Source organism: Podarcis bocagei (genome assembly GCF_964188305.1).
Source record: "Podarcis bocagei genome assembly, chromosome: 13".
NCBI lineage: Eukaryota > Metazoa > Chordata > Lepidosauria > Squamata > Lacertidae > Podarcis > Podarcis bocagei.
This window is the reverse complement of record NC_138138.1, coordinates 33,131,744-33,145,621: the sequence shown is the minus strand read 5'-3', so window position 1 is coordinate 33,145,621 and position 13,878 is coordinate 33,131,744. Positions and strand designations below refer to the sequence as shown.

General features: G+C 43.0%; 1 protein-coding gene across 3 annotated transcripts in view; it reads right to left on the bottom strand.

Moving 5' to 3' along the window:
* The window catches only part of LOC308570488 (uncharacterized protein), a 32,491-nt gene extending 23,247 nt beyond the window's left edge, over positions 1–9,244 (bottom strand). For all 3 annotated transcript variants that reach the window (XM_081165380.1, XM_081165381.1, XM_081165382.1), the window contains exons 1-3: positions 9,146–9,244; positions 8,440–8,529; positions 7,215–7,320 (exon numbers count right to left, since the gene is read on the bottom strand). In XM_081165380.1, the coding sequence (XP_081021506.1) occupies positions 7,215–7,299 (85 nt within the window). In that variant the 5' untranslated portion in view covers positions 7,300–7,320; positions 8,440–8,529; positions 9,146–9,244. The remainder of the gene's footprint in view (positions 1–7,214; positions 7,321–8,439; positions 8,530–9,145) is intronic.
* Between the last annotated feature and the right edge of the window lie 4,634 nt (positions 9,245–13,878).

Sequence of the window (13,878 nt, the reverse complement as noted above, 5' to 3'; positions counted from 1 at the left end):
ATGTGATTCTTCATCATCTACCTCTGGTAGGGGCAGCAAAGTCGCTGGATTGAGCATATTCACTACTCGTAGATGAATCCTGGGATTTTCACACAATAGGCCTTGGTACCTAGCCATCCTTGGGTTCGTTAGCCAATAACTACCCTTATATTCCATGAGTGTCAGAACAGCATGAGGTACATTCACATACATCGTCTGGCCGAAGGTAAATTTATCAGCTTCTTTGACAAGGCTGGCAGTGGCCGCTACTGCCCTTAGGCATGGAGGCCATCCTTTTGCTACTGAGTCCAATTGTTTTGACAAATAAGCTACTGGACGGTTCCAACTTCCTAATCTCTGGGTCAGGACTGCCGCTGCAATCCCATTCTGTTCATGTACATACAGCTGAAAGGGTTTTTCCGAATTAGGCAGTCCAAGGGCTGGGGCCTCCATAAGTCGTTGTTTGATAACTAAAAAGGCTTGTTGCTGCTCAGGTCCCCATACGAATGGGTCCTTTTCTGCACCTCGAGTGCTTTCATGTAAGGGTTTGGCCAGACTGCTGAAATCAGGTATCCATAGTCTACAAAACCCTGCTGTTCCCAGGAATCCTCTGAGTTGTTTCCTTGTGGTAGGTTCCTTGATAAGGCAAATAGCTTCTTTCCTCTCTGGCCTCAATGCTCGTTGTTGGTGTGAGATGTCAAAGCCCAAATATTTGACCTTTTCTAAACATAACTGTGCCTTTTTCTGGGAAACTCGGTAGCCAGCTTCCCAGAGCAAGTGGAGCAGTTCCTCTGTACCTTCTTTACAGGTATCAAAATCCTTTGCTGCTAGTATAAGGTCATCTACATATTGCAGAACCACCTTTTCTCCAGGTATTGAGGGGTAACTTGTTAGATCCTTCGCCAAGGCAGTGCCAAATAAAGTTGGGGAATTTTTGAATCCCTGGGGCAATCTCGTCCAGGTTAGCTGGCCTTTTGTTCCTGTCAAAGGGTCTTCCCACTGGAAGGCAAATATAGGTTGGCTCTGTGGTGCCAGCCGGCAACAGAAGAATGCATCTTTCAAGTCCAATACAGTAAAAAATGTTGCTTCTGGTGGGATCAAACTCAGCAGGGTGTATGGGTTTGGTACATTTGGGTGCAAGGTCTCGATAGCCTGGTTTACGAGCCTCAAGTCCTGCACTGGCCTGTATTCATCTGTCCCAGGTTTTCGAACAGGCAAAAGGGGTGTGTTCCATTCTGATTGGCAGGGCTTAAGCAGACCATATTTTAATAGGCGGTCCAAATGTTTCTGGATGCCCTCTGCTGCTCGCCGGGGTAAAGGATATTGCTTTACAGATACAGGGGTAGCCATAGGTTTTAAGGTTACTACAATTGGAGCTATATTCTTGGCCATTCCTGGTGGGCTGTTTTCGGCCCATACTCCTGGTGGCACCTGTAGAGTTCGGAGGAGCTTGTTTAACTCTGTATCCAATGTGGGTTGGACTTGCAGGGCTGACATTAGGCGCCATGATTGTTCCTTAGGTACTGAGAGGGAAATTATTCCTGCTGCCTTTGATGGCAATTTCATTTCTGGACCTCGAGGAGTGAAGGTGATTTGGGCCTGCAATTTGGACAGCATATCTCTACCTAAGAGAGGTATTGGACACTCAGGTATATACAAAAACTGATGGGTTAAACGATGTCCCCCAATCTGGCATTCCAAAGGTTGGAGGAAAGACCTCTTAGCTGACTGACCAGTGGCACTTTTAATGACTACACTTTTGGATGCCTTTTTCTGCAATAGTTCTGGGAGTACTGAGTATTCAGCCCCAGTATCAATCATAAAGTCTATTAAATGGCTTCCTAATTGGATCGTGACCGTGGGCTCCTGGAAGCCTAACTTTATGGAGTCCGGTCTTTCCTAGTCTTGGGTAAAATCCTCCTCTGCCAGTCCAATGACATTGTCCCTACTCCGTCCTTGTCCAGGTCTCTGATATCTTCCATCTCGGATCATTCCCCGTCCCCGTCCCTGGTTTCTTGGGCCGGAGCCTGGGCCTGGGCCTGGGCGTACTTCTTCCAACCTCAGGGGTTCAGGACACTCCCGCTTCCAATGACCCTCCTTCTTGCAATTTGCACATTGATTCCTTCCCAGTGGTGGATTCCTTCCCCGCCCTCTTCCTCCATTTAAGGGGCGGTAGTCTTGCTTCACTGCTGTGGCTAGCATTACCATCTTTTCCTTCTGCCACTTCTTCTTCTCTTGTTTCTCAGCCTCATCCCTATTCCGATAAACTCGGCGTGCAATGGCCATAATTTGGCTCATCAGCATCCCTTCCCATCCTTCGGATTTCTGAATTTTCTTACGAATGTCAGAAGCGCACTGGGCCACAAATGTAGCAGTAATCATTCTGCTGTTTTCAGGGGCTTCAGGGTCAAAAGGAGTCCATATACGATAGGCTTCTTGCAGCCTCTCTAAAAAGTCTCCTGGACTCTCATTTGGTTTCTGTTCTACTTCTGAGACTTTAGACATATTAGTGGGCTTCTGGCATGCCCTGCGGATACCTTGCACAAGCGTCTGGCGGTAGGTGGTAAGTCTGGCCAGGTGAATTACATTGTTTGGATCCCAATTAGGATCTTCCAAGGGAAAGTTGTCTTGGAGATGACGGTCAATATTATAAATATTTCCCACTCTGGCCTGCTCACGCAAATATATCTGTGCCTTTTCAATTATGTCTCTCCTTTCCTCAGTGGTAAACAGAGTATTCAGGAGCTGGCGGCAATCTGTCCAAGTAGGACTATGAGTATTTATTATTGAAGTCACCAAGTCCATCATAGCCTGAGGTTTTTCTGCAAAAGATGGGGTGTGTGTTTTCCAATTCATCAGATCCGTAGTTGTGAATGGAATGTACTGGAGGGTCGAAGTTCGAGGTGGCCGTGGTCCGGGTTGCCCATTAACCAGCACAGGCTCCTCAAGTGCATCAAATACTCTTCTGAGAGGGGCTACTACGTGATCTTTCTCGCCTTGCTCTAGGGGCCTCAAATCATAGGGGATGGTATTTGTCCCAAGGCGTTCTTTTAGCAGCTTTATACGCCTGGCTGTATTGCTTGCTGACCGATTAAGGTCTCCCTGTAACTTCTGTAATAATTCTCTAGGACTTGGATGTACAGGGGTTTGGGGTAGGCAATCAGTTGTTTCACTAAAAGAGACTGTAGATGGAGTTCTACTGGGACTCACAGATGGAATAACCACTTCTGCTTGGGCTTTATTATAGGCCTCCAATGCCTCCTGAAGATATTTATCATAATCTATCAAGGAATCAAGTTCTGTGACTCCAGCCCCATTATTCATTCCACTTTCTTGCCTTGGGGTTACAACTGGTGGAGTGTTTGGATTAGGCTCCCTTCGATGTGGAGCATAAGGTGGAGGTGGAAGCAGCTCTTCCTCTGGTCCCTCAAAAATGGGTTTGAGTTTATTTGGCAAGATTCCTTTCCTAGCTTCGGCTTTTACAGCCAATAATTTGCATCGTTGGACTTTGCATTCCCTTATCCATGGAGGATTTTTATTTAATGTGCTCAGCCAGGAATCTATATATGAAAATTGTTCTGGGCACCCTCCAATTTCTTTGGCGATGTTAGACCAAAGTTTGCTTACTAAATTTATATCAAAGGTTCCTTGAGATGGCCATTCAGTATTTTGCTTCGGCCACTCTAATTCACATAACGTTCTCAGGCGCTCTGGCGTCATTTTGACTCCATACGCCCCTGAGAAGGCTTTCTTAAAATTATTTAACATACATTCAAGAGGTGTATTTTCCCCTTTTGAACCCCCAACTCCCATTGTATGGCCCTGTGAAGTATCCACTCAGTCACTCACACACACGCTTCGTGGGTTTCCTTGCCCAGATGGAGTCGCCTCACTGGGAACCGAAGTACTACCCACTCCACACTCAGGTCAGCTACAGATTGCTCTGTACTTTCTCACACATACAATGCGTTAGATACTTCACCACACACTACCTCCCATTCTTCCCTTTTCCCCCACCAGATCACCATCTGATGTATCCAACCACCTAGCGTACTCAGTTCCCACTTACTGAGACGCAGAAGTTTGATCAAGACTTCTCTTCCTCCCAGTTAATTGGAGGGCCAAAAATCCCTTTGTGCACTTACCCTTGGTTGGTTCCGTTTCCCCCCGGTCCGTCGCCGCCAGTGAGCAGGGTATCAGACAGACGAGACTGCTGCGTTCCCCTGGAAAAAATTTTTCCAGTGCGCGCTGGGTAGGCACAGTTGTCCTCTCTCTTGTACCCCGTCCAGTGAGGCGAAGGCGCTGCGTTCCAGCAGACCACTTATCCGAGTCGCAGGCACCATAAAATGTAGCACCCTGCTTGTGGTTAACGCTTAGCTGGAATGAAATATTCAACGCAGCAATAGAGAAATTAAAATAATTATTTATTTGTCAGACAAATAAATGAGAGGCACAGTGGTATATGGTTACCAAGCTCTGGCCTGGCTCCTGCCATTATGGCCAGCCCTTATATTCCCTTAATCCAGCCCCCTTTGCTCCTCCTTTGGCTGCCTCTGTCCAATCAGCCTGGTTGGATTTCCTATTGGCTGATTGCTATATCCAATCCTAAAAGATACACCCATATCCTCCTGTCCTTATAAGGAACACAAAGAGCTATATATTGTTACATCTATAAATGACAAATAAGTAGTAATATATCTTACATGTGTCTCAACAAGGAATCTTAATTACCAGCTCACCTCTTGCCCTCCCTGCCCTATTGCCTTTTAAAACAAATGGTTAATCTTAAATTTTTATCTTAAACATATGTCAAGGATCTTGAGTTTCACATCAACATTGAAAGATATCCTTCATTTGAAGGTTTCTCTGACAGCTAATATATCTGGACAGCATTTGATGGCGTCTTCTTGTCTGGCAAGAGGCTGAGCTCAATGGCCCCTGTAGTCTATTCCAACTCTAGGACTCTATGATTCTATGAAATAAGAATCTAACATCTAAATCTGTTACTTTCTAAATCCTTTGCATAGTTACATTTAAGCCAATATATTTAAGCTAATATATTTCATACATTATCATAGGTAACCTTTTAAAAGGAATAAGGCCTTTTTAAAGTAGAGAGAGAAAGAGAAAAAAAAGAAGAACTCAGTTTAAAACAGTTTCAGAAGAAGGCTCTTCAGTTTACATCCCCCCCCCCTTCAGCAAGCTGCTTTTCCCATTATCTGTTTAAGGAAGAAACAGCTTTAAAAAGACTTCCCAGCTAGATGCTTTAAAAAGACTTCCCAAAAAGCCTCTCTTTCTGCCAGCTAGATGTTTTTTCTCCCATTTGCCTCTGGCCTTAGAAAATACAGCTCAAGGTTTAAGAGAGGCCCATGGTATCATTTTACTATTTGCCCATTCCTAATTATATTTATCTCTGCCTTTGTTATCTTCTGTAACATGTAGGGTCAATGTCCTGCTCTTAGTCTGTATTTTCAGCTTTTACGACTTTGAGAATTGTTTTCTGCTATAAATCAAAAGGGGCCCCTTGTCTTAGGAGAATGGCCAAGGTTTTCTTAAGCAGCTAGCCTTCTTGCCTGGCATGAATCGTTTGAAAATCTTTTAAGCTCACTCTTTAATATACAAGTCCTGATCAAACATTAATAAACAAGTCCTGATCAAACATTAATAAAATGCAGGCTTATGCCTGATGCCTCAGTGTCACCCATCTTGTATTTGTGCCTCTCATTTTTTTTTGCCCAAGTGCAATACTTTACATTTCTCCCTGTTAAAATTCATCTTGTTTGTTTTTGCCCAGTTCTCTAATCTGTCAAGGTCGTTTTGAAGGCAGAGGGCCTTCTTGGTAGTGGCGCCCGCCCTGTGGAACACCCTCCTGTGAGATGTCAAGGAAATAAACAACTATCTGACTTTTAGAGGACATCTGAAGGCAGGCCTGTTTGGGGAAGTTTTTAATGTTTGATGTTTTATCGTGTTTTAAATATTCTGTTGGGTCCCACCCAGAGTGGCTGAGGAAACCCAGCCAGATGGGCAGGGAAATAACAACAACAACAACAACAACAACATTTTATTATTATTAGAGTTCCTGTATTTACAGTAGACTCTCTTCAGCTGGCTTTTGGCCTGTATGCACTCTTTGTCAAACCAGCTGGAAGATCCCAACAATCTTTGTGAGCCACTACTCTTGATCTCAGTTCTCAAGTGGTCTTGCAATCTGTCAGCCAAGGTCTTAAATAAGTTCATAGCCTCAACAGCAGAGATAGCTGAGATGATAGAAGCAGGAAAAGCCTTTAAGTCATCTGTATGAAGGAAGTGAGTGTGTGTAGCTCAATAGTGGAGAATGCAGGTCTGAGATCCAGTGGCGTAGCGTGGGTTGTCAGCACCCGGGGCAAGGCAAGTAATTTGCGCCCCCTAACCCGTGGATTTGCGCCCCCTAACCCGTGGATTTGCCCTAACCCCAGATGTTGTGCCCGGTGCGGCCGGCCCCCCCTGCACCCCCCACGCTACGCCACTGCTGAGATCCAATCCCCAGCATTGGCAGGTAGAGCTGGGAGAGAACCCTGTCTGAAATTCTGGAGAGCTGCTGCCAGTCACTGCAAACAGTATTGAGCTAGATGGATCAGTAGTCTGAATTCAGTACAGTGGTACCTTGGGTTACATACGCTTCAGGTTACAGACTCCGCTAACCCAGAAATATTACCTCGGGTTAAGAACTTTGTTTCAGGTTGAGAACAGAAATCGTGCAGCAGCGGCACGGTGGTAGCAGGAGGCCCCATTAGCTAAAGTGGTGCTTCAGGTTAAGAACAGTTTCAGGTTAAGAACAGACCTCCAGAACGAATTAAGTTCTTAACCCGAGGTACCACTGTATAAGGTTAGGCTGCCATCAAACAAAACTAGTTTGCTCACTGAACTCTTCTCATGCCAAAGCCTCATCTGTTACTGAGACATCCTCCTGCTTAACAGTGACTGCCCCACCTTGTCTTTGAACATTTCATTGCTTACTCCTACTTGAAATGAGAGTAAGATGTAGGGAGGTGAGAACACAATCAAGATGGAGGCAGACACCTTTCCAAATTCTGCTACAGCTTCTCCACTGTCAAGTAGGAAAGGAGAAATTGAAAAGATCCACCAATGAGAACCCCATGCGCACATTGATTTCTGTTTCACAACATGCTTAAAAGTGTTGGCTAAGTCCATGGCAACATAACATTTTGCTGCTGCTGCTTCTCTACACTTTTTACCTGATGAAGGGATCAGTGCCAGGACTACAATGTAGAAAGAACCAAGAATGAGATGGACAATTTCTTGAGGTTTATGGACCCCCATCCTTCTTTAGACAGCTCCAATCTGAAATATGAGCAACAGCACCAACAAACATAATTAGGAGCAAATGCTTTGTGTTTCGAAGCCCCTCTCTGTTACATCCTCATCTACCCCAACAAATCATACCAATCCAGGTGTCAAAGTCAAGGAAAATAATATGTTTTAATTCTGTGAAGTTTTTGTTTTTGCTTGTTAAAAAAACTCCCTTTTGTCAATAGCTACTTCCATGTGGAAATTTAATGTAGCAGGGATTTAGAAGTCCTTCTTGCTAATATGCACAACAAGATACGTCTCTTTACCTTGGCCTTTGACACTTCAGATATTTGCTTTTGGGGCTGATCTTATTTTTCTGGTTGTAAAATGTTTTAACTGACTTTTCATAATGCATTTTTACATTGTTGAAATCTGACCTCAGACCATAGGGGTAAAGTACAAGTGGGGCGGGGCGGGGTGAGTGAAGAGAAATGTAAAATAATGATTACTACAAAAGTATCAAAATCAACGACAATAATATCTGCTGGCATTCCGCAGCTAGGGAGGTTTTGGATGGTGAGGGGTTTTGAAGAAGAAATCCTTTCTGAGGTATTGCAGTGACAATAAGGGACATTACCACATTAAAAATGGGGACCTAAACAAATTTTTGCAGAGCATTCCTGCCCTCTAACAGGACTGTTGCTGCTGTTTAGGAGTCCATTCATTCTGGAGCAACAGCGATGTAAAGCTTTTTTTTTGCAGTTTATAGAGGGAGGGCAGCTTCCAGAGTTGAAGCGAAATGGATACATTTTTATTTTCTGTCTTCCTGAAACCATGCAGCAAATAAACCTACAGGGATTAGGTTTGTAGTTGGCTGCCTCCCTCAATCTGATTGTTTTATTGTTATATAGTATTAGGTAGGGATGGGAGAGAAATTTGGTTTGGTTCATATTTCAATGCGACTCTACTGAATCTGCACTTGCTAAAAAGACACACAAACTGGAAGGCAGTGATCCTTCAAAATTCACACTGACTCTTGTGATGCAGTTCTCCAGCCAAAATCTGTGTAAAAAATGCACACATTAGGGGGAAAGCGAGCACTAAAAGGTCCGGTTCTTGTTGGCCGTTAGAAAACATACTGTAATACAAACCTCTGCAAAGTACACATACCTCACACCAGTACTGAGAACTGCACATTCATCCATTGGGAAAATAACTACTTCCTGGATGCTTTCTCAAACGTAACTTCTATGTATTTTGCTTGGGAAAGAGAGAAACGAGAGAGAAAGAGAGCAATGCATTAAAATGCAGCATTTTATACAAGATAGATATGGATAGTGGCTAACATTGTGTGTAGACCACCTCCCCAACCAACAGGGGTAGTGTACTAGATGCAGAGGAAGTGGGGTGTGTGAATACAGCCCTCCCCTATGGTATCTGTTTCAGTTCCTCCCACTAAAGAGTTGTAGGTAACTCAAGTTCTTCAAATCTGTTCCACATATCCTCTCTTTCATTTCTTCTCTCTCTTCTACAGGCAAATTATATATAAAACTGCTTAAGAAATTCAGAAAAGGTAATTTGAGACTAGGACATAATCTAACCACATTTTTAATCCGATTTGATTTGTTAGAATATCCAAGTATACACTTAATGTTCCTGCTGACAACAGTGGGGGTTATGTTAGGTCAATAATTTTGACTGTATTGTGTCCTTACATTGTGTGAATGGTGAAAAAGCTCAAGGGGATGATCATGAGAAGAAACCCCACTTGCTGACTGTGATAATGCACTTTGAATTATCCGTAAAAGCAACTATGCTGTCACACCCTTTGACAATAAAATAATATTAATTAAAAAAAATACAAGGAAGAAGTTACCTTTTCCTGGATTTAGAAGAAATCACGATCGTGATTAAAACACTCTGTCCTTGACTACCAGAAACCAAACTGCGGTTGGTGTTTGTTTCGCTTCTATTCTTGGCAGGGTGAGAGCAGGTTCAGTGCTGCTGAACCTTGGCCAAAAAAACCCAGATAAAATTACAGATTAATTTAGGGGAAGGGCTGAAACTGAGTGGCAGAGCATTTCTCTTGCAGGCAGAGTTAGCACATGCTGATTTTATGCAAATATGTGCCCTCTTTTGCCTCTTTTCTGGTGATGTGTAAGTAGCTACCCTACATTTCTTCTGCTTCAGTTGAGCAACCACCTCCCAGCAATAAAACATAATGTTTGCATGAGCAGAATACTTGCCAATATGATAAATGGTGTATTGTAGAGGTAGGGTTTGCTTACTGCTAAGATCACTTAAAACTTCGGTTCACTATGAAATTCCTGCTAGTAAAGACACAGGTGGGGGTACCTCCTGACAATGCTATTTGCAAGTACAATGTTTTAACTAGAGAAAGAAAATGACAACTGCTGCAGAGAAGTTCTGCAAAAGAAGCAAATGGACAAAAAACATGCAGTCTGGGCAGGGCAGAGCCATAATTTGGAAGGTTCAAGATCTTCCCTACTCATGGGGGCATGTTTGCAGGCATCGCTGCTGTTATAAGAGAAAATCATTGGAAGGAAGCCTTGCTCCGAGGTCGTAGAGGAGAAAGGCATTGCAAAGAAGCCTTGCTCCGAGCACCTTGTGTATATGAACATGCCCAGTGTCCTGTGGCCCTGCTGTGCTGATGTTCACCTCAGCATGCAAGCCAATAATAAGAGTACCACCAATGATACCTAAAAAGTGTAGGCTGGCCAAGAGTGTCTTTAACCCAATATGACCTCATTTGATCACCCCATCACTCCATCCAGTTCATGTCTTCTATAAATAAAACCAAAATTCAAAAACAGCCCTCTGCAGATCCTCAAGAAATAAGTCACAGCCTGCCTTGGACAGGTGGATCCCATCATCCTGAAAAATGGTGGGGAAGATCAACGTGGATCCTGCCATGAGGAATGTACCCCAAACAAAGTCCTTAATCAGGCAATTCACCTTCCTGCGGGACCTATTGTCCTTGATTGGTAGATGTGCCTCTTGCCACACACAAGGCTCCAAGAACTCAGACCAAACCAAGGAAAGAAAGTATGGATCCAGCAAAGATCCTTCGTAACTCTCGCTAGGATGTTAATGTTCCTGTCCATTGGATGAAATACTTCTCACCCAAATGGATGTGTAAGATGTGGGGGAAGGACCCAGCCACCTCAAGGTGAGAAAATGTGGCCAGCAGCTCTCCTCAAAGCATTCTTCTCCCAGTTACATACTGGAAAGTAATACGGGTGGGAAGATGTACAGTAACTACATACCAACAGCCAATGATGCAGCCCTCCATTGCACACAGAACAAGAGAGATTGCTCTCATAGTGTAACTCTGGCAGTGTTAGGCAACTGGCCCAAATCTGTCTAAAGAAAGGAAAGAGTTACAACAGAGTACCTAACATGTAACTTGTAAACACTGGAACACCATCTCTTGATGTCCTTGATACGATCTGTAGGGATGCCCATTGAGGCACAACCTTGGCTCCAATATGGAATAAATGCATTCCAAATAGTCACATCATCTGGTGATATAGGGCCTGGGGCAACACTGCCCCAAACTGAAACTGCATCAGTGCTGAGGAATCCTGATTAACCAAAAGATAAATGTGTCCCATAGGCCTATTGGCCAAATAAGCCATGAGGGCCATCATGGGCCCTATGTACAAATGGGCAACTATCAAGCATGACCTTGGAGCCAAAGCCTTGCTGGTCCATCATGAACCACTTCAACACTATGTGCCTCTATCCACCTGTAACAGGAACATCCCTAAACAGCAAGACCTGCAGAAGGAGTCTCACTGGGATGGAGGGAGCAGCTCACCCAGCCGGATTTGAATAGGAAGCTTATCTGTCTGTCAGGTAGTTTCTCATTTCAGGCTGTCTGTCAGTGTGCTTTTTACTATGTTTACTATGTTTTTATCATTGATGTTCTGCAATGTATTTTTAATGTTTTAATGTTGTACACCACCCTGGGATCTTTAGATAAAGGGTGGTATATAAATTGAATAAATAATTAATAGTAATAATAACAATACCTAAATCTCACTAATTACATGGATTAGGAGAAAGTATGAAAGTTGTGTTGGCAAAATCCTCAGAAGGGGAACAGTAAAAAACAAACAAACTTCAGAATGTATTTTAGGCTGATTGTAGAACTGACCACAATGCTACAGCATAACATTTATTTTGGGACATTCGCTCATTTTTTCTCTTCCTTTGAGGTTTTTGTTAACGTAGTGTTTAACCTGTTAGGTTAATGATTTTTTTAATAGCTTGTGCAAACACGTACTATCCAGACTCATCTCTGCCTGTAATGTGGTCACTATGTCTGCAGAAAAGGGTATCTGCTCTTGCACTCTGCTTCAGCTTGTGGGCTTCAAACATGTATCTTGCGGTTGGACACAGTGAGAAGAGAAAGCTAGGCTAGAAAGGCCTTTGGTTTGATCCAGTAATGCTCTTCTTATGTATCTGTACATGACCTAAAGGCTATATAACAGTTCTTGAAAAAGGAACGCTAACAGCTACATAAATTGAACAATTATGATGAAGTTGAAAGAAAACTCCATGTGGCATTGGATGGAAGAGTCTCAACTTCTTCAGTGGTGCTTTCTCAGGTGGACTCGGCAGAATTTCCAAAGATGCTTTTAGAAACCTAGTTTTACAAGATAAATCCAAGCTGTGTTTTAATGCCTCATATTTTCTCCCTCACCTCAGCATACACACAGACTTGTAACAGGTGGTCCAAGCAGGCTGAAAGTCTGGGTGTTCTTAATAAGGCCACAGTTGCCTTCTCTTTCAGGGAGAAAAATATGGTTGCTGCCATCATTATGCCCCCTTTCCATTATGTGCTTGAGAGAACAACAGTGTTTTCACCTGGGATCTAAGAGTTAGAAGATCTGGTGCTAGTCAAGTTTCACCGAGAAGGGACATTCAACCAGGGATGCTAGCAGGATTTCCTGGGCTGAGTACCACTGCCACACAGCATGGGTGTAGCCATGATGGGTGTAGCATGGGGTTTGGGGTGGCAGAACCTGAGTTAGTTAAGTATTTTTTATTGATTTACTTGATTTGGAGCTACTTCTATATACTTACAGATCATCCAAGAGTCCCTATTTTCCAGGGATGTCCCTTATTTAGAGAAGCCATCCCAGTTTCTGATTTGATCCTGGAATGTCCTGCTTTTCCTTAGAATGTCCCTATTTTCATTAGAGAAATGTTGGAGGGGATGGAGTTATACAACCCCCGAGCTGTCTGAAGGAAATCCCGTATAGGGAAGTTTTTAATGTTTAATGTTTGATTATGTTTTTATATATGTTGGAAGCAGCTGGGGCAACCCAGTAAGATGTGTGGGGTATAAATAGTAAAATTATAATTGTGGAACGGGACATCCCTATTTTCATTGGAGAAATGTTGGAGGGTATGTACGTATATAAACTTAGGAAAGCCTGCCTGTTGCAATGTTAAAAGGGAGAATGATTCATAAACCTTGAGCTCCTGGGTGGAAAAACAAGACATTCTGAGCACATGCAACTTCACAACTCTTAGCAGAACGCACTCAATATTTTGCCCTCATCGAGTAACAGAAAAGTATCATTGTTTATAAGAATTTTGACTTTATGCCCCTGTAAATTGTTCTATGATTTTATGGTTGTCTCTGTTGACAACCCCCCCCCAACTTGTCACTCTGTATTAATACACCACAGTCCACTGATAACCAACTAACTAGTAGCCGCTGTGTGGAGGACATGCAAGGGTAAAGGGGTGTACTACAATATTAACATTTCCCTTTGATTTCTTTCAAGAGTGTTATTGTTGAGTGAAACATTCAAAGCCAGCTAATTCTATTTTACACTGCAAAGGGTGCACACTTGGGGAGTGAATGGAATAATGTGAACAGTAATTAAAAAGACATACACAGGGCAGACTCTCGTCTTCAATGCAGCCTCAGGCTACCAAGAACAGCAAAGGTGCTTCTGGCGCCTTCATTATACAGTGGTATCTCAGGTTAAGAACTTAATTCGTTCGGGAGGTCCGTTCTTAACCTGAAACTGTTCTTAATCTGAGGTACCACTTTAGCTAATGGGGCCTCCCGCTGCTGCTGCGCTGCCGCCAAGCGATTTCTGTTCTCATCCTGAAGCAAAGTTCTTAACCCGAGGTACTATTTGTGGGTTAGCAGAGTCTGTAACCTGAAGCGTCTGTAACCTGAGGTACCACTATACAGCTTCAAGCAAATGCTGAATACTCATTTCTTTATCCTGGTCTTTGACATTTGAGGTGTATATTTTTAGGAACCGCCTCATTTTTGTGGTTGTAAGTGGTTTTAAACTGTTTTTCATGTTGTTGTTTTTAAACTTGTAACCCATCCTCTGACCTTAGGGTGAAGGGCTGGTAAATAACAACAACAACAACTAACTAACTAACTAACTAAATAAATAAATAAATAAACAAATGTTATATTTGTCATTGTGGTGTTACATTAGTCACAAGAAATACTGTTTGTAAAACACATCTCACCACATTTTCTTAATGCTAAGAACCTAAAAGAATGTAATAAGGTTAAAACATATAGATTTCTCTTTTCATTTTTGG